General features: G+C 42.6%; 2 protein-coding genes and 1 long non-coding RNA gene across 4 annotated transcripts in view; 1 reads left to right on the forward strand and 2 right to left on the reverse strand.

Annotated features, from left to right (window-relative positions):
• Window positions 1-811: 811 nt before the first annotated feature.
• Window positions 812-3,901, forward strand: tmem97 (transmembrane protein 97). The gene is made up of 3 exons (XM_029172307.3): window positions 812-1,031; window positions 1,101-1,245; window positions 2,301-3,901. Exons 1-3 carry the CDS (start codon window positions 918-920, stop codon window positions 2,576-2,578), a joined length of 537 nt encoding a protein of 178 aa, XP_029028140.1. The 5' UTR covers window positions 812-917; the 3' UTR covers window positions 2,579-3,901.
• A 2,614-nt stretch (window positions 3,902-6,515) lies between these two features.
• LOC129605062 (uncharacterized) lies at window positions 6,516-13,271 on the reverse strand. Its single transcript, XR_008696550.1, has 4 exons — window positions 10,076-13,271; window positions 9,322-9,492; window positions 9,173-9,224; window positions 6,516-9,008 (listed from the first exon to the last, which is right to left on the reverse strand). It is a non-coding gene; the product is annotated as an uncharacterized LOC129605062 (long non-coding RNA).
• Window positions 13,272-17,956: 4,685 nt separating this feature from the next.
• The window catches only part of LOC129604987 (uncharacterized), a 70,126-nt gene continuing 63,516 nt past the window's right edge, over window positions 17,957-24,566 (reverse strand). The window contains exons 2-3 of one of the 2 annotated variants that reach the window (XR_008696411.1): window positions 20,107-20,603; window positions 17,957-19,258 (exon numbers count right to left, since the gene is read on the reverse strand). The gene's annotated coding sequence lies outside the window, so the exon portion shown is untranslated. Of the gene's footprint in view, window positions 20,604-24,566 lie in introns of both variants that reach the window. The other variant, XM_055513863.1, reaches the window with a different exon arrangement.

Genomic DNA, 24,566 nt, shown 5'->3' on the forward strand with positions numbered 1-24,566 from the left:
TTCATGTACATAGACCTATGTATATATGATTAAACATAATCACATAATACTTACAGTACATAACACACTATAGTAACTGTCATACTGTAATCAGACATTATTAATAGTTATAATAGAAAGTGGCAACAGTTCTTATGCCAGATGCCTGGTTTTGCAGTTATCTGGAGTGTATCTCACTTGAAGGTTAGTAAAGCTGTGAAATAGCATTGTTCACCAAAAGGGTGGGAAAGACCACTTGTGGAAGCCAGGGTAATGAGAGGAGCCCCGGCGCCATGTCAGACTTGCAACACAAGGTTGGCTATTAGTACAGTGAATTCATGCACCCTAAATGGAGGACAGACCCACTATACATCAACCGCACCACTCACATAAACACACACATTTATACACAAACTGCCAGATTCACTTCCACAAACATCTACTCAATCACACGTGAACCCATGCTCATCCACGGGGGGGGTCGATCATTGGCCCGCTGCCCTCCGGCCCTGCAGCACCCCCAAGCCGTGATCCCCCAACCAGGAGGAGACAGGGGACAACAGGATAGGCGCTCCAAAGCCTTGCAGCCCGGCTTGAATGTGAGTGTGTGGAAGTGGAGTGTATTAAATGTGGGGGATATTTCCAGGCGCACGACCGCTGGCTGACGGAGTGCCTCCTCTCTCTTACTAAATAACATGCTAACGTGCAGCATATGGAGATACAGTAAGCAGCATATAAGTAGTGGAGTTTGATAACTGCAGTATTTACAAGGTGCCCCTGAAAGCAACGCACTGTCTTGGTGCGTTCAGGAACGCCCTCCGATCCCTGTGTTCACCAATGGGATTCCTCGTGGGAACGAGCGTTTCTACGACAGCGTGGCTCCAGCTACTCTGAACTTGGTCCCTGTTTAATCTGTGTCGCAGCAACAGGTCGAGATAATGTTCGTCCGTGTTTTAGAATTGATTTTTTTTCTCTACTTTGCCTCCCACATCCCCATTACACTGTTTATCGACTTACAAGCGCTGCTGCCTGGACACGTGTATCCCGAGCCGGTAAGTGGCCGACGCCTATGGGACGTGCAGTAGTCGTTCCCCGTGTGACTCTGGGCCGTCTACCGCCAGCTCCAGGCCCTTCTGCGCTGGTATGCGGAGGAGTTCAAGGACCCCATGGTGCTGGACCCTCCACACTGGTTCAAGTCCTTCATTTTCTGCGAGGCCTTGCTGCAGATGCCGTTCTTTCCCGTCGCAGCTTATGCTTTTCTAAAAGGTCAGTGAACACATTGCAAAACCAAGACACGGGATCAATCAGGCTTTCCACGTGTCCTGAGATATGAAAGGATTCTCTGAACATTCTACACACGTTCATTGTAGTCACTTATCGTCTTTTTTACTGGAAATGGACGTTTTCTGCAAATATGTTGCAGCATTTTAATTAAAGTATGTTTACGTTTGTTATTATCAATATGTAATTATTCATATTTCTGGTTAAAGTCACGCTTACTTGTATAGAACTAGTTTTCATATTGAATCTATGTCTAGTCTAGAATCTAAACTGTAAAGGTTCTTGTCATTTTCAGTGACATGTTCCATTTACACTTTGCTTTATTGCTGTTAATCTGTATATGCAGCAAAATATGTGAGGGCCATACTTAATTCCCATCATTATTACTGTTTTCACTTTGCCACCCTGTGACAGAGGGCACTTCACTCATTCTGGTGATTATCTTCAGGGCGTCTCTGTTAATATGTGACTACAGTTTCAGCCCCATGGTTAAACTTTGACCTGTGTGGACCAAGCTTTGATTCACTTTGATTTTAGACCCACAATAACAATAATAAGAATACCTTTATTGGTCCCACAGTGGGGGAATTGCGTCTTACAACAGCTGAATATTGGGAATGAGCAATGAAGAAAAATCTAGACTGAGACATTACGACATTATTACAAAAATAAATAATGAGTTAAGGCACGGTGGGTAGCACCGTCGCCTCACAGCAAGAAGGTTCTGGGTTCGATTCCCGGAGGCAGCCCTGGTGCCTTTCTGTGTGGAGTTTGCATGTTCCCCCGTGTTGCGTGTTTTCTCCCACAGTCCAAAGACGTGCATTAGGTTGCCCGTAGGTGTGTGTGCATGGTTGTCTGTCTCTGTGTTGCCCTGCGACTGGTGACCTGTCCAGGGTGTACCCTGCCTCTCGCCCATAGCCAGCTGGGTTAGACTCCAGCACCCCACGTGGCTTGGAAAATGGATGGAGTTGAGTCACTTGAGAGCAAATCAAAATGTCACTGGGTGTCTGTCAGCGTGTGATGATTGGGTTCTGTTCCAGGTGGCTGTAAGTGGATCAGGACCCCTGCTATTGTGTACTCCACTCACGTGGCGACCTCACTCATCCCCATCTTAGCCCACATTCTTTTCTATGAGTTCCCGGTGAAACCCCACGCCGGGCCCCAGACCCTGCAGGAGCGCTGGCTGCTCATGTCCATCTACGCTCCGTACCTCCTGGTGCCTGTGCTGATTCTTCTCACCATGCTGTTCTCCTCCACGTACAACTCCTCACCCTACTCCGACCAGGCACCTGCCAAGAAGAGGAAGAAGAGGAACTGAAACATGACCACACTGCAGCTTCCTGATTTACTGTGATGATATCTGTGTGAACACTGAACCAGGAAGACGATGCCGCTCTCAAATCAATCACATTAATATATTATTAAACCCTTTTGTATGTTCTGTGTTTCTATCAGTGTGGGTAGTGAGTCTTTAGGTGGCTTCAGTGTGAACAGCCACAGATTGGAAACCTGACTTTATCGCACGCTGTAAAACCTGCATGAAATCCATATTTATTTACAATAGGACACAGAAAAACATCAAGGCTTCTGTATACATGGTAAAACATGCTCTATTTTCAATTATATAGCAAAGTTAACAACAGCAGCATTTTAAAGCAACACAGATGTGCTTCTGTGGTGGACTTTAGTGCATGGGTTCAAGACTCACTGTGAACACAGAATAGCTCAGTCACAAAGAGCCAGATAAGAAGAGGACTAAGTAAAGCTTCACTGGGCCAGAGCGTCAGCTAATATGATCTGTGTGAAAATGTTCCAAACAAATGTGGTCGGGTGAAGGAAGATGTCACAGAGACGCCAGGAACGCACCTGTAAACTGTTAAAACACCGTCATGTGGATGATGGAGACCCGAGACACTCCACAACAATGGATTTTGACAATTTTGTATTACTGCATATGCAAGGAGCACAAATTATAACAATTGGGATTATAACTAAAACATAAATTATGTTTATAATTTAGATTCACAAAAATTGGTTATTATCTTTAATATTTGTAACTATATATGAAGAGTGTCTATAGTTTGGTAAGCGAAACAGTTATGATTGAGTAATAATTATTAATTGAATTATTGAATTAAAATTAATTAATTTATGAATGGAAAGCGCGTGTCTGCCGCTCACAGAAAAAGGGAGTGTGTGAAGCAATGTCAAATGTAACTAGCAAAACTAAGGCTTGCAGTCTCAGAAACAGTGGGAATATAATATATAATATAGTCAGCGATATAGTCACGTGATCGCTGAAGCGCGCAGTGATTTCTCCTTAATTGAGGCAAACAAAAACAACCCCAGGTTTCTTTTCAGCACTGTAGCCAGGCTGACTAAGAGTCATAGCTGTGCTGAGTCTACTATCCTCTTAAATCTCAGCAGGAATGACTTTATGGACTACTTCACTAATAAAATGATCACTATTAGAGAAGAAATTCAACTCAGAGTGGAGTCCAGGGCGCAGAGTTTTTCTGGCGTGGTTTCAATTTATTAGATTTTTCTATTGGTCATTGCCTGTTTTAGTGTACTATTTTAGCCATTGTTTATCGCTGGCGAATAAATTAAATTGTGCAATAAAATCTTTTTAATCTTCTGACCCCTGGTGATCTTCTTTCTGACAGACCTACACCGCCCTGTCACATATAGAAGATGTTTATCAGACGATGCTGTTGCCAGATTCAAGCAGATGATTCCATCATCTTTTGCCTTATTTTCATGTAGATACACAGAGGAGAACAGTAACCTTAATCCTTATGAACAGGTTGACTGTCTTGTAGATGATGCTGCAGCTTCTCTGCATTCAACGTTGTGGCTCCTCTAAAGAAGAAGGCAGTGAATCAGAGGAGGTTAGCTCCATGGTATAACTCAGAGATCCGCAGCCTAAAGCACAGGACCAGGCAACTAGAAAGGCAGTGGCGTTCCAACAAAATAAATGTAAACTGCATTGCATGGAAGGACAGTCTAATAATGTATAAAAAAGCACTTTGTGCTGGTAGAATAACATTTTATTCCTCCTTAATTGAGTGAAAAAAAAACAACCCCAGGTTTCTTTTCAGCACTGTAGCCAGGCTGACAAAGAGTCAAGGCTGTGTTGAGTCTACTATCCCCTTAAAGCTCAGCAGCAATGACTTTATGATCTACTTTACTAATAAAATTATCACCATTAGAAAAAACATTCAGCAGCGTCTTCCTTCAAATGACAGAAATCACCCTTAACCCTTATCAACTTTAAATTTACCAAGTCCTCTGTCTTACTGTGGTGGAAATTTTCCATAAAGAGGCAGATGAGAGAGTTGTCCTTTTGTGCGATTTATTGAAATAATAAAGAAAATAAAAATAATGGGGAAAGCAAATAAAAAGCATGGATGTTGATCGTGCACATCAACAAACCAAAAACCATCTGGGGAGATCAGTGCACACACCACAAAGGTGTGATGCAAAGAGCCCACAATCCTCAAGTTGTCTCTGCCTTTTAACCCCTTTCTCTGGCTCTGGAGGAATGTCTCTCTGCACCAATGGAATTGTTTGTGCCACTTTATCTCGCTCTGAGTGAGAATGTTTACATTCACACTCAGCTATATATGTCTTTGGAACCAAATGAACAAGTCAAAATTCAAAGTTTTTTAAAAGACATCAAATCCTGGATGTCCCAAAATTCTGATAAAACACAAATTCTTATCTTAGCAAATTCTTCCTAGCAATCTCAAGATAGCAAAATCACAGATTACAGCATTCCAATATGCATCTCCTAGGTTCATGGAGAGCTATAACAGCGGTATAGTCACGTGATCCGCGTGATCAGAACAGGAAAATAAAATAAAACAGAAAGTAATTACGGATCCCCTGAGATTTCTACTCTGCTCAGACTTCAAAGAATGCCTCTGTCTGATTGCTCAGTCCTGGTGGTAAGATCCGGGGCCACGTGCGTGCGTCTTGTGCATGTGTGCACTTTTGCAGTGTGATCCTGGTTGTGATCAGCGTTGTGATCAGCTGATCCTCATCCGTGAGGCTGCTGCAGCGGTAAGCCACTCGGCTGTTTCCTGCCGCGTGGCTGGGAGTAGATACTGTAGGTGATCAAGCCTTCTCTCTGTTACAATGTCCACGTGGGTTCAGCTGCTGGCTGCGTTGGAAGCTCCGAGGTGTGCCGGGGTAGAGGGGAAGCTCCAGGTGGACGAAGGTCACGGTGAAGAGAGGGGAGAACAAGGGGACCCAGGTGGTCACCGACAGGTAAGGGGAAAGAAGGACAAAGAGACCGGAGCTTTGGCTCCAATGTCCTTCAATCTTCAAGGTTTTTGACCCACCTAGAACATGCAATAGGGTTTAAGGCATATAGTGAAGGCCTTGATGTGAAGACTCACAGTGTGGTGCCTGGCCAGGTAAGGGGTGGGGCTCCTTTTTTCAAACAGGATGAAGACTTTACATGTAGGCCACAGTGATTCCTTTGTTTGAACACGTGGGACCCTAATAATGATGCTTTTGATACAGTTTATTCACATGAGGTCCCCCAAGAGTGTGAAAGTCAACAGTCAAGAGAAAATGTCACCTGCGTAAATACAGAGGGTTCACCACTAGATGTAAACCATTAGTGAGCCTCAAAAACACAAAGGCCAGATTAGTGTCTGCCAAACCACATCATCACATCTTCACAGTTCTGGAAGAACGTCCTATGGACAGATGAGGCCAAAATCAACTTGTACCAGAGTGATCTGAAGACAAATTATGGAGAAAGGAAGTGCTCATGATCCTAAGCATACCACCTCATCCGTGAAGCATGGTGGTGGTAGTGTCATGGCTTGGGCATGTATGGTTGCCAGTGGAACTGGTATTTATTGTGACTGCTGAGAAAGCAGCAGGATGAAAGTGTTTCATGCAATATTATCTGCTCATATTCAGCCAAATGATTCAGCACTCATTGGACGATGCTTCACAGTGCAGATGGACAATGACCAAAAACATGCTGTAAAAGGAACCAAAGACTTTCTTAAGGGGTAGAAGTTTAATGTTATACAATGGCAGAGGGAGCACGAGTTTCACTTACTGAAGACAAAACTGAAGGGAAAATGCAAGACATTTGCAGTGGAGGCCTGGCAGAGCATCACCAATGATGAAACCCAGCGTCTGCTGATATCTATATATGTTCCAGACTTCAGGCTGTAATTGACTGCAAAGGATTCAAAACCAAGTATTAAAAAGTGAAAGTTTGATTTATGATTATTATATTGTCCCATTACTTTTGATCCCCCAACAAGTGCAAGGCACATATGCAAACGGCTGTAATTCCTACACCATTCACCGGATTTGGATGTAAATACCTTCAAATTAAAGCTGACAGCCTGCAGTTAAAACACATTTTAACTGCAGGCATGGATGAGAAAACAAACTAAACTATGCTGCAGGGTACAAACTGTGGGTAACAACAGGTGGAGGTCCGGGGCAAGGCTGGGCACCGGAACAAACTCGCACTAGCAAAACACGGACTTTACTAGACAGCCAAGCAGTAGAGCTGGGCTCTAGGGAGGGACGTCAATAACCAATTGACCAGCCCTTCACCCACCAGCAGGGGAAATGGGAGAAAAAGCATGTCTCCCATGTGGAAACCAAACCATGTTCACGTTCTAATAGTTCATATAGTTCAAAATAATGTCTCTCAATGAAAACAGCCTAAATTTACCAATTAAAAAAGCAAGAGTAATAGCGAAAATAAGAAGGGAAAAGATACAGATCTCCTTTTTATAAGAAACTCATCTCTATCAGAGTAAACACCAGAAACAAAAAAGAATTGGGTTTAGCAATGTAAACTATAGTTCATAAAATAAGAGAAACAGAAGGGTTGTAGCTATCTTGGTATCGAATGCTGTCAAATTTGAGTATATTAAAGAAATAAGTGGAAGCAGACAGTTGAGAAGATCTACCTTATGGAAAGGCTGACCGGTGTTGTGAGACTCCAACAAACACAAATGAACAAAAAATATCAATATCATATCAATGAACAAGATATACAATAGAGCAGACAACGTGACTTTAGCACTCAAATTGATTGATAGTAGTGGCAATTGACATATGTAGCACATTATCCAGATACCTTGTTATATTATTTTCTGTTGTTGTTTTTGTTTCAAAATATAAATAAAAACAAAGTGAAAAAAAGAAACTCTCCATATTCAACCTGAGCCTCAACCTGGAGAGAGTACCAGTACCCTGGAGGACTTCCTACCTGGTTGTAGTTCTAATAGTAGCCCGACCTAAGGAGCTGAACCACTTCAGACCTGTCACCTTCCTAAGTCACCTCCGTTCCCAGGTGAGCTCAGCACTGGACCTGCTGCAGTTTGCCTATCGACCAGGCATCAGGGTGAATGATGCCATCATCTACCTGTCTCACCTGGAGTCTCCTGTGAGGGTCATGTTTTTTAAATTCTCCAGTGCTTTCAACACCATCTAGCCATCACTGCTGAGGAGGAAGCTGGAGGTGGCAGGCGTTGGCAAACATCTGGCTGCTTGGACCATCAACTACCTCACAGACAGGCCACAGTTTGTGAGGGACTGTGTGTCTGATGTGGTAGTCTGCAGCACGGGGGCACCTCAGGGGACTGTGCTCTCCCCTTTTCTATTCACAATATATACATCGGACTTTAAATACAAATCCCACCACTGTCACCTACAGAACGTCACGGTGGTGGTTTCTAAGCTGACGAACCCACATGCACAGCACAGGACCCAGACAGGTAAAAGGTAAGGATTTAATAGACACTTATAGTCAGGATACAGGCGAGGTTTGGTACAGAGGCAGATCGGCGGCGGCACAAGGGAGCAAGCAAAACAGAGTCACAGAGGCAGGCAGGTAGGCAACGGAGTAATCAGGTAAGGCTACAGTACAGTCAACAACAACGACTTCGGTAACAAGAGATGCTTGAGATGACTGAGGTGAGTACTGATGGCTAAATACTAGGACTATTTATAGATCGATGACTGTTGGAGGGAAATGTGACTGAAAGAGCGGACCTAAACATGGTGTGACAGAAACCGGATATGTACAAAATAAAACAGGAAAGCACCATACACCACTGCAGACAAGAAAATTCCATATAAGGAAAAACACTTGATTGGTTTGCACAATCATAGGCGTAAAGCATTATGAACTGGGGCCCGTTTCAAGAAGGAGATGTCGTTGAAGTTTGTTAACCCTGAAATGAGAGTAACATGTGTTGTTCTCCACAATATTGCAATTATTGCCCTACAAATACAAGACCCTGAGGAAGACTCCTTCCATCATTGTAATCTGCAGAGTGGATGGACAGTGTGTTCTAATCAACCATCACCACCACCAATGAAAGGAACTGAATAAATGCAAATCATAATTTATTTGGTTTCCTTCATTTCCTACAAATACAGAGGCAATTGTTAGATTTTATGGTTCTTCCAATAATTCATACAATTCATCTTTAACTAAACACTCACCTCCAGCTTTTGTTTGAGAATTTCAATTTCTAGATCTGTCTTTTCAATCTGGCGGTCCAAGTAACATTTCCTTGAGATTTATACAACTCCTTAACCAGTGACTGGACATACAGAAGATTTAGAGTTACATGACATAGTTCCTTATTACTCTTACAGAATTGAACTCTGGCATTTACTGAACATCACTGAACTGTGTGCATCTGTGCAGCAGAATGTGACGGACCCTCCTCCTGCTGTTTTTCCACACTCTGGGGCAGAGGGGAGATAATAATGTCACTATACTTCATGTACTACATCATTTAAGCTACGCAACACAAACATCAGAAATCATGTGATGTGTATCAACTGTATTAATATTACACCTTATAATACTGCTTATCATAATTTAAGCTTTATTTAGTAATATACTTACAACATCCTGGGCTTCTGTTGTGACAGGAGGATTCACATATTACCAGCAGAATCTGTTAAGACCAAGAAAAAACTCCACCCAGAGTCTAAGAAATGGATATATCAAAAGTAGCCTATGTAAAAAATCAAATATATAGGTAGGCCTCTTACATTTTACAAATGCACTTGTATCCTGTGACTGGTTCTGATGAACTCCCTCCAGGAATTCCTTCAGCCTCTGCTTTCCAGTGTTCAGGCTGAGGGCCTTCTCCTCTGCATGCGTCAGTGGTGGAGGTGCAGGTCCTCCACCAGTTGTTCTTGCCTCTGCCTTCTTTCTGTTGGCTGAGTAGAAGTCAAATGATTTAACTGTGTGAAAACATTATAGCCATGTTGAAAATGCTGCTGCACTGCTATACTCATGCATGCATGCTGCATGCTGCATGTCAGATGTTGTGAAGTCAGGCAGTCTACACCCATGATATGATCGTGCCTTATACCTGTTTGAATTATGTTTTTATATTTCATTTTTAGCCACATTCTTTTTATGCCTGCAGTATTGCACCTACAAAAAAATTAAATTCTTATATTATTACATGAGTTTTGGGTAACTTTTAAAAACCTAATTAGATTAATGTAATAATTGCTCTCCATAAAACGTATTGGATTATTGAATTATCATTACTTTACAAACCCCACATCAACCACAACAGAAATTTTAAAAATGGATAGACATAACACTGAACTTTTAATTCCTACAAAAATCGGTATTTTATACAAATACTGAAATAACTCCTCAGATGACTAAACAACTACTTTAAAAGTCCTTACTTTATAAGTGAAATATAACAATAGTAATATTTTAGTAATTACTAATTATTTACTAATTAGTTACACCGAACACTGTATGATTAAAATGTAAACTTACGCATTGACTCGAGGAGCTATTTTCTTCCAAGCTAATTCTTTCTCTTTCGCCGCTGCAGCCATGTTGCTTTTTCTACTAAATATAGGCTCGTAGTCGCTATTTGCTTGAAGTATCATATCCATTTCCGGACGTCTTTTGTTGTCCTGTTGCCATGGTGACTTGTTATATCTTCACTCCATTGATCAGGGCTTTTTATAGTCGTGGTGCACGCGCTTAACTCTGAGTCAGTCAACTCGCTTAAACAAACTCTTCTCAGCTGTTCTGAAACCGATAACTCCAGGTTTGCAAACTCAGTGTAAGTCAACTCAGAGTTAAGTTTAAACTCAGAGTTTGTGAAACCTCCTTCTTGAAACAGGCTCCTGTTCAACCCTAAAACTGCTAACCTTCCCTGGCCTTTCCAGCTTACTCTAAATAAGTCAGCAGGCCCAAGCCACTTCCTGTTTCTATATCTGTGTGCAGGGTGCAGCTTCAGCAAAGTTTAACATGTTCCTGTTACTGACAGGATTAAAACATTGAACAGATATATCCTTCATAATGGCAATAAGTAAGAAACAATAAATCAGCCTTGTGAGTGACATGTGGGGTCAAAAATCTGTAATAACATGTAGCTAATCACAGTAGTCTGTAACATGCTCAGCTTCAAGGTCTTTCCATATCCAGTCCTTAACCAGTGTCGTCAACCACCTCCTGGTCCGGTTTTAAGATTCCCACAATTTTTCCCATTACATTACCCCCCTTTTGATTACACATTAATCAACACTAAAAGAATAAAAATTGTCAAACATAGCATTTCAAAATAAAAAAAGCCCCCTTGCAAATAAAGCATCAAGTGTATTAACTCATCAAGATTCATGCTTTTGGATCTTGAATTGTACATCTGGGTCTAGAGTGAATAGGAGAATCAGGGATTAACCAGAATAATGATGCATATTGCTGCTTGTGTTGTCCTATAACCTCTATCATCTTGTGATGGAAATTTTATATTATCTATTAATGTTGATCATTTTTATTATTAATGCCTTTATAATCATCTGAGTGGTTCTGATTCACATTCATATTCTTAAATGTTGATCATTCACATCCTTAAACATTATATACATTATTCAAGTATTTTGCTGCAAGCTTCTGAACGTGGGCGGGCTCCTCAGTTCTCTTTTGCAGGAAGCCCAGTTATGATTTGATCACCCTGTGAGACAGTGTCTGACTTGATGACCCTGTGACGTAGTGTTTCACTTAGATAAGGAACAAAATGCTCCTTGAGTGAGGCCTTCCTTATTTAGACAACCGTCTAAATACTATTGATGGACGTGTAATATTTTTCCTGAAATTGAGCATGTGTGTCTAAAGAATGTTGTGGGAGGTGTTTGTGCTATCTGTAAGCTTTAAAACTTGGGACGGGAGGTGAAGATTTCAGAGAACATTGGTGAGCACCTTGTGTGAGCATCAACTTGTCTTCTCCACCTGGGTGCCTTTGTTTTCTGTCACCTTTTGATTTTATTTTTCTTTTCCCTATACGCATATGCAGGAATAAATTCACAAAGACAACTTTTTGAATTCTTTTCATTGAGTCATCAGAAGCTCTCATGGTATTTTTTTCCCCACAGCAATTTGTAAATGAAGGATAAAAACTAAAGTGTCGCAGTGAGTAAAGTGATTGTGAGCTAATTAAACATCAAGTAACCTTGAGAATATTTGAAGTGTTGTGAAATTTTCTTCTTCATATGTAGTGTGTAAAGTTACATGGAAACATCATATAATCAAGGTAATAATCAGAGTAACATAAAATGAAGTCTAACACAGCATGGTTACAATTGATGTCTCAACAATCTGCTTCGTCCTGTTGAACAGTAGCGTTAGATTGTTTCCAACCATTAAGCAATTCTCCTTTTGAAAACCATAACCAGTTTCCCACACATGGAAATATGAAACGCACTAATAACCATACAGTATTTACTCATCATGAATTTTGTAAGGTTGCTGTCTGGTGGTGAAGACTCACATTGTCTCAAACCAAGTTCGGCAGGTTCTTGCCTTAGATTTTTTTTGTGTTCCGACAGGAACATTCCCAGAATTCCCTTTTATCAGACGTCTCTGTAAAAAGGGAACCAACCAGGTCTGGCAACAGAGTCTTTCCCAAAGTATTTTGATTTTGAGAGTATTCTGAATGTCTGTAGAGTGTTTGGAGGCTGAGCGACCCTAGTCCTCAGGACTGTCCTCCCTGGTCACACTGTCCAGACGACCTGCAGCGAATACTGTTCTGTGACCAAATTTCCCATAAACAAACAGATGAAATAGTTGTCTTTTGTGTGATTTATTATAAAAATAAAGGGAAAAGCAAATCCAAATTATGGATGTTAATTGTGCACACCAACAAACCAAAAAACAGCTGGGGAGATCAGTGCACACACCACAAAGGTGTGATGCAAAGAGCCTAAAATCCTCAAGTTGCATCTGCCTTTTAATCCCTCTGTCTGACTAGGGTGGAATGTCTGTGTAGCCCATTCAAATTGCATGCACTATCTCATCCCTGTCGCCGTGTGTGTGGAGATGTTTACATTCTCACATCTGCATCACTGGCATCCTACTATCAGGGAGGAAGGAGCGCTAAGTCTCAACAGAGAGACACAACTCCTGGCCTTGGGTTTGGGAGCCAGAGTCCAGAGTCTATCAGGCAGAGACAAGCATTGAACAATCTAGATGAAATGTCAAATACATAAAACAGAAGATATTAATTGCAGAACACAAGTCATTAATCATGTGACTACCGCATAGAATAAGGAAGAAACTATTTTTCCTATTACAAGTGCCGACCAGGGGAATGACTCTTTTGTAGTCACTCTGGTGGATCCACGTGGCACATTCACCTATCTTGCTGCAGTGGGCGTGGTGAGTAGGGCAGCGTGGGGGCCTTTCCACCGGGGATGGGACCAGTTCTTTCTTTTAACGACCTTTATCAGGATCTGGTCGCCTGGCTTAATGGCTGAATCCTGTGGGGACAGAACACTACCTGGCAGATCATTTCCATTTAAAACTTTTTTTCTTTCCAACATTTTACTGTACCCATCCAATCTGCTAGGGTTTAACCGTCTTCTGGCTTTTCTATCACATCAGTTAGGATGGGGAGTACAAAAAGGTCTCCCATGGATGACCTCATGCATCCATCCTTAAGCATTCAGGCCATGGTCTCCCTGCGCGCTCCATGTTTTTTTTTAGTCTTAATTTGATTGTACCATTTGTCCATTTAACCAACCCAGCACTCTGGGGGTGATATGAACAATGATTCTTTAAATTGATTCCCAAGTGTAGCCCCTTGTTTTATGATGTCGTTCACAAAATTTGCACATTATGTTTGCAACACGTCAAACAACCCCTACAATTCTTTTTTGAATAGGCATTAAATCCATGAGCATAGAAATGCTGTTCCACCACCTTTACCATACTCCCTGTTGAGACATGGCATGGCCAGGCGGTGTGAAACAAGCTTTTTGGAAGACATGGTTTATTTTGTATTCTGTAGATGCCATCTACTGTTATGGACTCAGTCATTACACCACTGTTTATGTTATTTCCGGTTTTATGTTCTTGCCACTTCCTGTCTCAGTCGTTGTTAGTTTTAGCAAGCCTTACTTCCTGTTCTAGACTACTCACCTGTTACCCATCTAGCCATCATCACTCAGTACTTAAGCACCACCTCTCACCCCAGCTCCCTGCCAGATTGTCTATGTGCATTAGCCAGCAATCCAGCGTTGTATCTGCAGTCTGTACCCTAGACCCGTGAATGACCCTGCTTCTCCTGACCTTGACTCTTGCCTTGCCTGTGATCCTGCCCTGCCGTAAGTTGACCCCAGCCTGTCTCTTGACCACCGATTGTCTAATCCCTGCCTGTACCGTAACTGCTTCCTTTGTGTACCGACCTTTGCTTGCCTGACCACGAGAATCAGTAAACTGCATTTCCCACCCAGTCTTGTCTCCGCTGTTGCATGTGGGTCCACTACCTAGAGCGCCGTGACATCTACTTTAACTGCTCTTAACAGTTTTTGACCCATAAGGTTTGCTCTGGTGTGGTTGCATTCTGCTGCATGTCTGTAAGGATTTGTAAATCAAATGGTGTTGCTGTTTCTGTGTCCTGCACTGTGAGTACTAAAATCCCAAGCTTGCCTTTACGTAGCAGCTTTTTTAGCAGTTTTGTCATTTCCTCTAGAAATTGGGTCATTACCCTTTGTGTGCCGCACATTTACAGACTGCTAAGGTTTGTGGTAGCAGTACGACTTCTAGAAGTTGGCAATGCTGCATGTTCTACTAACTTTCCAGTCATACCTCTCCTTGCTCACTGAGCTGCAAAAAAATGAAGTATTTAGAAAGCATATTTGCTATCTGTGTAAACTGTTAAGTCTTTGGTTTTGGCGCATCTACAGTAGGATGGATTTCTTCCTGTCTGTTGTTAATAGCCTTCCTTCAGGTATCAGGCCTTGTTTCCTGTTATGTGAAGGTGTTAAAATAGAGCTACCGCAGTTTGCTCTGTGTCTGATGCTATGAGAATGTCGTCTAAGTACACCAAAACCTGACTGTGTTATGGTAATTTAAAAAACTGCTAAACAGATGTTTATCTCTTGTGAGAAGATTGTTGGGCTATCACAAAACCCCTGTGGTAATCTGGTATAAGTGTATTTTTTTCTTTGACCATCCCTGTGATTCTTCAGCTATTAGGATGGAGAAAAAAGCATTACTAAGATCAACTACTGTAAACCATTATTTATCTGGTTGTAACTGGTTTAATCGAGTGTGTGGGTAAGTAACGCAATGTGCTCTGCGCTCCACTGCCTGGGTAACTGCCCTTAGGTCTTGAACCATCCTCCATGTTCCTCAGCGTTCCTTACCGGAAACATGGTAGTGTTACATTACATGAGTGCTACAATTATGATCCCTGCTTTTATCATTTTACTGATAACAGGTTTTATACCTTCCTCTGCATCTGGTTTTAAAGGGTACTGTCTTATTCTTATTCTGTAGTCTGTTTTGGGTTTTATCACTTCCTCTTGCTACCATGCCCTTAGAAGTGGGCTCGATGGAGATTTAAATTTTTCATTGGGTCATGTTGGAAAAATACTGCATTTAATCATTGAAACATTGTTGGAATTTACTTTTGCTGATCTGCTAAAGCCTTGTTAGCTGTGCTATAGCTTTGAAGTTTCCTCACTTTTGCTCTTCAAGAAATAGGGAGTACCGGTGTGTAGCATCCTTATCTGATGAGCCCAATGCTTGCTTTGTGCAGAAAATATTTCCCATGTACTGTGTGACTATGCACCTTCCAGAATGCAATACATATTATGAGCTGAATCCTTCTCTTCAGTGAGAGGAAGTTGCCTTTGCTGTAAACTGCTCACTCCTTGCAAGTAAAATCCTCAAGAAGGTCTCAACTGATTGTAAATATTAAATAAAGCAGACACAAAGGGAATTAACAATTTCCCTAACAGGTCGCGCCCTAAAAGATTTACAGGGCACTCAGGACAAATACTACTTGAGTGGTCTCGCTTTTGCCTGATTCGGGGTCCTGTACACTAACAGGTTGTAACAAATAATTTAGTTTATTAATTTTGAAGGCTCTGTTCCAGGTATCCTGGTTCGTAACGCGGTTTGGTCAGCTCCTGAGTCACGAAAGAAGACGACTGGTACCCCGGATACAAGGAGCTCCCTGGTGCGGACTTGGTTTCGTTTGGAAGAGCTATAATGGGTTTAGAGTGGCATGGTTAGATCTAATAACTCGATTACAGGCTCGTTTTTTTTCTGCTGTCCTTGTATCTTCCTCCTGTTCCACGTCCTCTAAATCCTCCTCTACCTTTTCCAGTTCCTGCTCCCTGGTAAAAGACTTGAGTGTCATAACCCCCCCACCCCCCCTTTGTTTCAAAAAGGCCGAATGCTGCTGTTAACTTCTTTTTACTTTCTTCTAACAATTTCTTGTGCATGATGTGTGTAATTCATGGTCTGCTGAACTCCATCAGTTTGATGATTTACATTGTGTTTTCTGATGAAGTGAGACAGTTGGGGGAGGAAACCAGCCATCAAAATTGTTTCAATTGTTGTTGGTAGGGAGTAACTTTTCCAGGCTCTTCCTGGAGACCACTATGGTCTTTAAATGTCTCTTCTAATCTTGCCCTGAACTCAAACACATCCTCACCTTCCTTCGCAAAATCTTCCCGTAGGTGTTCTCTTCCATATCGGCTTTATCGCTTTATGCACCAGCTGTAACTGTTCCGATGCAGATCTTGGTTTCCTGCAGGCAATACTGTTCTCCATCTTTTCCTGTATAACCTGCTCTTACTCTTCCGAGGTTAGATGTCAATGACTTTTTGAATGTCTGTTCTATCGCCGACCCATTTAGTTCAAAGGAAACGACCAACTGCCAGTGTCGGTCCACAACCCTTAAAGTTATAATCATCATCTTTTATTCCATATTGGTTCTTTAGATACCTATGTCTGGGTATGATGATTTGGATAGCATGGTTTGTATGTCCTCTGAAGTCTGTCCTTTTCCTGATCTAGTGTGTGATGCCACAGGTGAGAAATTGGCTCCGTCTTGCACTCCGACTTTCAAGTGCAAGAGTCAAAGCTGACTTTCCGCCATTGAGCTTCCTGTTCTCATTCCCGCTCTTGCTTCTGGACTTGCATGTGCGGACATGCAGATGTCTTACGCCTGTGCTTGCCCCTATGGTTTTCTCATCAGGTTTCACAAGAATAGCCGCCTGCACTGCAGCTTGTTCTTACTTCCTGTTTTGCTTATTCTAAGTATCTCTCTTTCTCTTTTCTGCTTACTCTCTCCATTTAATAGCTTCTAATAACTGCAATTGTTTATGTGTCTTTTTTTTTAGAGGCGCTAGCAACCTCAATTTTTAATTTATTTACCAAATCATTACAAGATGACTCGGTCAATATGCTATCAATGTCATGTGTGCTCCACAACTTCAAATATTGGGTACTGCCAGGCGATACTTTTTCCATGTATTTCTCATCGCCTTCCAGGACAGGTTTACTATTATTTTTCCCCCATTATTAAACTATGCCCTTAATTCACCACACTGTGTATTTCAGCAGACCACTGGATTGCTTCCATATCAATTGACTTTCACATTTACAATCTCACACTTTGACACCACAACTGGTACCTACTCAGTTCTAGATTATCAGAATTAGAATGAACGCACCTTCACCTGGGAGGGAAACTCACTTCCACTTACTTTGGAAGGACACTCAATTCCGCTATGGAATGAAACTCACTGGACTCACTGGTTCCAGGATGACCAGGATCTCAATTCTAGACTTTTACTAGAATGAACTCATCTAGGAAGGAAACTCACTCCATATTTCACCAACCTAGTGACGAATTCACATCCCAGGATTTTCTGACAAAAGTTCTAGACGTCCCGCTGCATGCAGACTTTGGTGTTCCTTCACCCTCCTCCTGCGATGTCGACTGTTGAGATCCGGAATGAAAGACCAAGTTATGTTGGGTCTACAGTAGCCACAACATTTTTTACAGGCAAAGAGATGGGAACAACAAAGCACAACAAGCCAACAACTTTGTTTTACTTGCACAAGGGGAGCTGAGGACTTAGCGTTGTAAGCACCTCACCCCTTAGTGCAGGCTTTTTATTAAAATGTGGACACACCTTGAAGTTGTATGATATGGGCATATGGTATAGTTACAATGAATGGGGCAGGAGCAGCCTCCTTGCGCCGACGGGGGCAGGAACGGCCTCTTCGGGGCCAACACGGGCCGGAACAGCCTCTTCTGGGCCAACACGGGCAGGAACAGCGTCTTCGGGGCCAACACGAGCAGGAACAGCCTCTTCGGGAAATTTTCCATAAAGAAGCAGATGAGAGAGATGTCCTTTTGTGCGATTTATTGAAATAATAAAGAAAATAAAAATAATGGGGAAAGCAAATAAAAAGCATGGATGTTGATCGTGCACATCAACAAACCAAAAACCAGCTGGGGAGATCAGTGCACACACCACGAAGGTGTGATGCAAAGAGCCCACGATCCTAAAGTTGCTTCTGCCTTTTAGCTTCTCTGTCTGACTAGGGTGGAATGTCTTTCTAACCCAATCAAATGACATGCACCATCTCCTCCCTGTCGCAGTGTGTGTGAAGATATTTACATCCTCACACCTGCATTGCTGACGTCCAACTATCTGTGAGAAAGGAGCACCAAGTCTCAACAGACAGAGACACAACTCCCTGACCTTGGGTTTGGGAGCTAGAGTTGAGAGTCTATCAGGCAGAGACAACCATTGAACAATCTAGGTGAAATGTCAAATGCATACAGTAAGACAAAACAGAAGAACAAAAGATATTAATTGCAGGACATAAGTCATAAATCATATAATAACTGCATAGAAGTAAGGAAGACACAATTTTTCCCATAACACTCCCCCCTTTTGATTACACATTAATCAACCACTAAGAAGAAAAATTGTCAACATCACATTCTGTAATAATAAAAGACCCTTGCAAATGAAACAATAAGGGTATTAACTGATCAAGATTCAAAATACACCTTCACATAAAATGCAAGTAACTTAGGGACAAAAGGTTGGGAGCTATTTTGGTGGGTAGTTACAGTAAACAAGAATAACCTCTGTATGAGCTTTGGAAAGACAGGGACATAAGCCTATAATTGATTTCAATCAGTTCATGTTCAGTCATCCTGGGTAAAGGTACAGCATGTTTTACCAAACCTGACACAAACACTTCCCATCTTTGTTAATAACATCTCTAAGGCCATTCTATTCTGCCATGTGTTGTTTACATGGTCTGTGGTCAGATTTAGGTGTGATGACCACTGGTTCACATCCTCTGATCAAACCTACATCATATGTGTGTGAGCCACAGGGAAGCAGGGCTTCCTGTAAGACTGAGTGTTGGGTCAGAGCGTCCTCTGAAAAGTAAAAATAAAAACAAAAGCATGTAGTGTGTGTCATTAGAATGTGGAGGTACCAAGTTCACTGTTTGTTGTGCATGACGGGCAGAATAAAAAAAAAGTTTTCTAAAAGTATGCAAAGTAGGTAAATACGTCACATGGGGTCGGAGGTCGTTCACCAGTCTCCACCCAGTTGACATCTGATCACGAAAGGTCCCACGTCCTGCATCTGTCTCCATCATGTTTTCACAGAGGGACGTGTGGAACTGTAGAATAAACATCAAAAATCTTTTTGTTTGTTAGTAAAAGAAATCGCAAGCGCAGACCTGTGTTCATCCCAAAAGAGGGAAGTTGAGGTCAGTTTGAGTGTGTGTGAAATCATAAACAAGCTGTGATGCAGCCTGTGTGAGGGCCTCAGTTACAGCACCCCCTCAGCAGCCACTGATAAGAGCACAGCTGAGCTAAAGTTAACACCAACAAAAGAGGGATTATTTAAAATGTCTGTAGATGTAACCTGCACTCCGTCTGGAGTGGAAATACATCAAATACCTAAACTACACATCAGATCTCTTCCTAAAAAAATTAACTGGGCATAAGTTTGAAAGCAAAAATGAATGTTAAGGTGTCTTGCTGTCAGATGTTGCACAAGATAGTGAAACAGTAAGTTTTTCTTTAATAGTCTGGTACGTACAGTAATTATTATTACTTCTCTCTAATAGTCGTCTTCCCTTTAATAGTCATTAATAGTCTGTTTCAGTCAGTCTCAGTCTTCCTATAGTCTGTTTCTTTGTTTTTTCTACAGTCTGTTTTGTTTTTCTACAGTCTGGCCAGACAAACCTATATTGTGCACAAGTATTTTTAGAAACATGAAGGATTTTATTACTGAATTTGTTGCAAGTTAAAATAGTTTGAACCCATCAGACTGTAAAGTCATGCAGCAGTTGTCATTTAGCTGTTTGTCATCATTTTAAAATCACTCTGTGGGATTTTTTTGAGCAAAAAGTGATTCTTCATTGCGAGCAGATAAGCATGAACATGAATTTGAGCGTGCATCAGCTGTAAGCGTGTTTTTTCATTGCGTGCGTGGAAATGTTTGTGTGTGTGTTTGCGGTACCGTCTTGTACGTCACGTGAAAAGGAACCGTCACCTTCCTCCATCCCCAACCATCAGTCTGATGTGAGCGCCAGTGGGTGAAGCCTTTCGATGGGACAGTTGTTCCTCGATGACAGACCTTTCCTGGATCCTCAGATGCAGCTCTTTTGGGCCGATCACGTCTGAAGCCTCTCCTGTTGTTTCAACCAGTGTCTGTGTCAGAGCACGTCTTCTCTGCTGTTGCTCTGTCCTTGTTTTCCTTTGCTGATTGTCATAAGCAGGTGTCTGTCAGACACACACGCTTGTAGTAGCTGGTTCATCTGATGAGCCCAGAACGTGATGGCTGCAGACGTTGTGGAGTCAGTGAGGCGTCCATGCTGTGGTCTGTGTCCTCCAGCTGCTGTGGTATCAGAGCTTCCACCCCGTTCTGGTTGTTGGTTGGCGCTTCTTCTCCTTCGGTTCTTCTGCTGATGGTGGGAAAGGAGTCCAGATCCGGATTTACCCTCATCGCGCTCAGTTCTGCATTAGGACAAAGAGCAGAAACAATGGGAGCATTTGCTCTTGACATGATATGTGTGTGTGTGTGGCAGAGTGCAAACAATTCTTCCCCAGAGTTGTTATCTCCTTTTTTCCTCCACTCTCATCTCTCTTTTGTTTCTTTCAGGGGTTTCGTTTAAATAGTCTTTAGTACTTTGTTTCAATAGTGCTTTTTAAAATCTTTTCTTTTGTCTCTAATTTTTTGTCCTTTTACACTAAGCGATTCTCCTTTTGAACCCATAACCAGTTTCCCACTCATGGAAACATGAAACGCACGTTTAATTTTGTACGGTTGCTGTCTGGTGGTGAAGACTCAAATTGCCCCGAACCCGTCTTTCAGAGTCCGGCGGTTTCCTGCCTTAGATTTTTTGTGTTCCGGCCGGAACCTTCCCAAAATGCCTTTTTATCGGACGTCTCCGTAAAAAGGGAACCAACCTGATCTGGCGACAGAGCCTTTCACGAAGTATTTCCTCAACGTTAGGCCCCTCTAGGCCCGGGTCCCTCGTATCTTGAAAATACTTCACTCTGCGAACGCGCTCCCTCTTTCAGAAGCCGTCTTTTATACTCAGTCCCCCACATGTGGACCACGCACAGATCAAAAAAACATGTCTGTATCCTCAGTACAGACGGAAGCTCGGTTCCACGAGCCAACCCTTAGCAACCGACGTCTCACCACCCAGAGCAGACTTTCACCTAATTAAGAACATGTATTATTGAGATTTTTTTTCTCGATCTAATTAATTTTCCTAATCAAATTTAGTGTTTCAACCAAATAGAAGATTTCTTTCTTTTTTTTTCAACCAATTGAAATGTTTCAGCTAAATTAAAAATAAAAGTTCCAATCTTTTTGTTTTTCCCAAATCAAAGAAATCTCTCTCACCGGCCGAGCCAAGTTAAGATTTGAGTTTGAATCTGAGTTCGTAGATCTCGTCAGAGGTGATCCAGACGGATGAGCAGTCCTCCCAGCTCTGAACGTCTGTAGAGGTTTGGAGGCTGAGCGACCCTAGTCCTCAGGACTATCGTCCCTGGTCACACCGTCCAGACGACCTGCCGCGGGATCCTGTTCGTAGACGCCAATTTCTGTGGTGGAAATTTTCCATAAAGAAGCAGATGAGAGAGTTGTCCTTTTGTGCGATTTATTGAAATAATAAAGAAAATAAAAATAATGGGGAAAGCAAATAAAAAGCATGGATGTTGATCGTGCACATCAACAAACCAAAAACCAGCTGGGGAGATCAGTGCACACACCACGAAGGTGTGATGCAAAGAGCCCACAATCCTAAAGTTGCTTCTGCCTTTTAGCTTCTCTGTCTGACTAGGGTGGAATGTCTTTCTAACCCAATCAAATGACATGCACCATCTCCTCCCTGTCGCAGTGTGTGTGAAGATATTTACATCCTCACACCTGCATTGCTGATGTCCAACTATCTGTGAGAAAGGAGCACCAAGTCTCAACAGACAGAGACACAACTCCCTGACCTTGGGTTTGGGAGCTAGAGTTGAGAGTCTATTAGGCAGAGACAACCATTGAACAATCTAGGTGAAATGTCAAATGCATACAGTAAGACAAAACATAAGATATTAATTGCAGGACATAAGTCATAAATCATATAATAACTGCATAGAAGTAAGGAAGACACAATTTTTCCCATAACACCAACACAAGCAGGAACAGCCTCTTCGGGGCCAACACGGGCACGAACAACCTCTTCGGGGCCAACAGGGGCAGGAAACAAGACCTGGCTTGTTTGGGCAGCAGGAGAGCGCAACTGGGCAGAAGCTGGGTTTAAGCTGGGCTTGGCCGGACAACAATAAAAGCAAGGGGCCAGAAATGGTTAAAGTGGTGCATGCATGGGCTGGGATTGGAATGGGGCCAGAACATGAGCCTCACAGGACCGGGCTGGAGCTATAGTGGGACTAGACTGAGTTGGCGCTGGAGGTAGAGCGAGACGTGGCTGAGCTGGCTGTGGATCTAGAGCAAGACGTGGCTGGGGGGTAGAGCTTGTGGCAGCAGGAGTGTAAGCTGACTGCTGCAGCGGGGCCAGGGCTGCCATTGGACGTGGACACAGAACCGGTGTGGTTCTGTGATTGGGGAGCTTGGGGAGCAAGATGGCTGCATGGTAAGCTTGGGCTGACCAAGATAGCTGCTGTGCTGAGGTTTAATGTGGCTGTGCAACAGGTGCAGCAGGTTGAGACACCTGAAGCAGGTAACGGCGTCGGTTTGGTAAATCCCATGACCTCACACACTCTAAGAGCCCACTGGATGAGATCCGCTGCTTCCCGGAGGAGTCTCTTTCTGGCAGGCGGATGGGTTGTGGCGGCGGCGGTGATCAGGAAATGTGTCAGTAGAAACACAACAGGAGAGGATGGAACGCTGGAACAAGGTACAAAACACAACGATCTGGCAGATGACTGAGGTGGGTACTGGACTAGGACTAATTACAGATCGATGACAGCTGGAGGAAAATGTGACCAGAAGAGCGGACCTAAACATGGTGTGACAGAAACAGAATATGTACAAAATAAAACAGGAAACCCGTATTGTGACACAGAAGTTCTCAGACAATAGTCCCATTGTTGGATGTGTATCGAGGGGGGGGGCTGGAGTACATTGGGGTCATCTCTGACTTCGGGAGCTGGTGTGAAAACAACCACCTGATCCTAAACACTGGTAAAACTAAGGAGTTAGTGCTTGACTAAAGAAGGTCCCTTCCACCACACACGCCGGTGAACATCCAGGGCCTAGACATTGAGACTGTAGACACGTTTAAATACCTTGGTGTTCACATCAACAATAAACTGGACTGGTCAAACAACACAGATGCTCTGTACAAGAAGAGCCAGAGTCTTCTCTCTGGTGAGGAGACTGAGGTCTTTTGGTGTGTAAAGACAGCTGCCAAGGACTTTCTATGACACTGCGGTGGCCTTAGTAGTCCTGTATGGAGTTGTGTGCTGGGCAGGGAGCAGTACAGGCAGAGACAGAGAGAGACTCAACAAGCTGGTTAAGAAAGCTGGCTCTGTCCTGGGTACATCTTGGAGTGTCATAGTTCCAGCTTCACAGTTTCTTTTGTTAGTTTCTAGTTTTATTTTGTGACTTGCTGTTCTGCTTCATGCCTGTTTCTGTTCCTGCCAGCTTTATTTTTTAGTTATGTGATTTACCAGCTGTTTTCAATTAGTCATTAGTTCAGCTTTTAAGCACCAGTACTCAGCACACTCCTTGCCAGATCGTTTGTTTCGCTACCCTGTTGTTCGACTTTCCAGTGTTCTAAATAAGTTCATGGTTTCTTTTTGTGTCTGTGCCTCGACCTTGCCTCAGTCTTGTCCCCACCTGTACCTTCGCTGGAGTTTTGGATTAACTGTTTTTGACCACTGCCTGTTTGAACATCCTGTTGTCTGCTGTTTTTAGATCTATCTTTTTAAAAAAAAAAAGCATTTTATTCAAGACCTGCTTCTGTGCTGTGCATTTGGTTCCTTCACTATGCTGCGTCCTGACATGGAGTCCATCTAGGAAGCGGACAGAAGGAGGTTGGCTAAACTAACATCCATCATTTATGACCCCTCCCACCCTCTGCACCTCACTGTAAAGGCTCTGAGCAGCAACCAGACTGTTACACCCACAGTGCATGAAGGAGCACTACCGCAGGTCATTCTTTCTGGCTTATCAGTAAGTGATAATATAAAATAAAACCTTGCAATACCATGGCAGCATGTTTTATGTATAATTGTGGAATGTTTCAGTTGTAAATTCCTATTGTTATTATTGTTATTGTGGCTGTTGTACCCCCAGCTTGTGTTTTTGAGTCAGGGGTCTCATGGGGCAGCTGGGGGGTCCTGGGAAGTGGTGGTTATATGGATGAGAGGTTCCAGTGATAATTAGCTCATGCAGTCCAGCGAAATATTTAACATTGTGGTCCTTCGAGCCGGATTATCTCACCCATATGAACA

This window comes from Betta splendens, chromosome 13 (genome assembly GCF_900634795.4).
Source record: "Betta splendens chromosome 13, fBetSpl5.4, whole genome shotgun sequence".
NCBI classification, from domain to species: domain Eukaryota; kingdom Metazoa; phylum Chordata; class Actinopteri; order Anabantiformes; family Osphronemidae; genus Betta; species Betta splendens.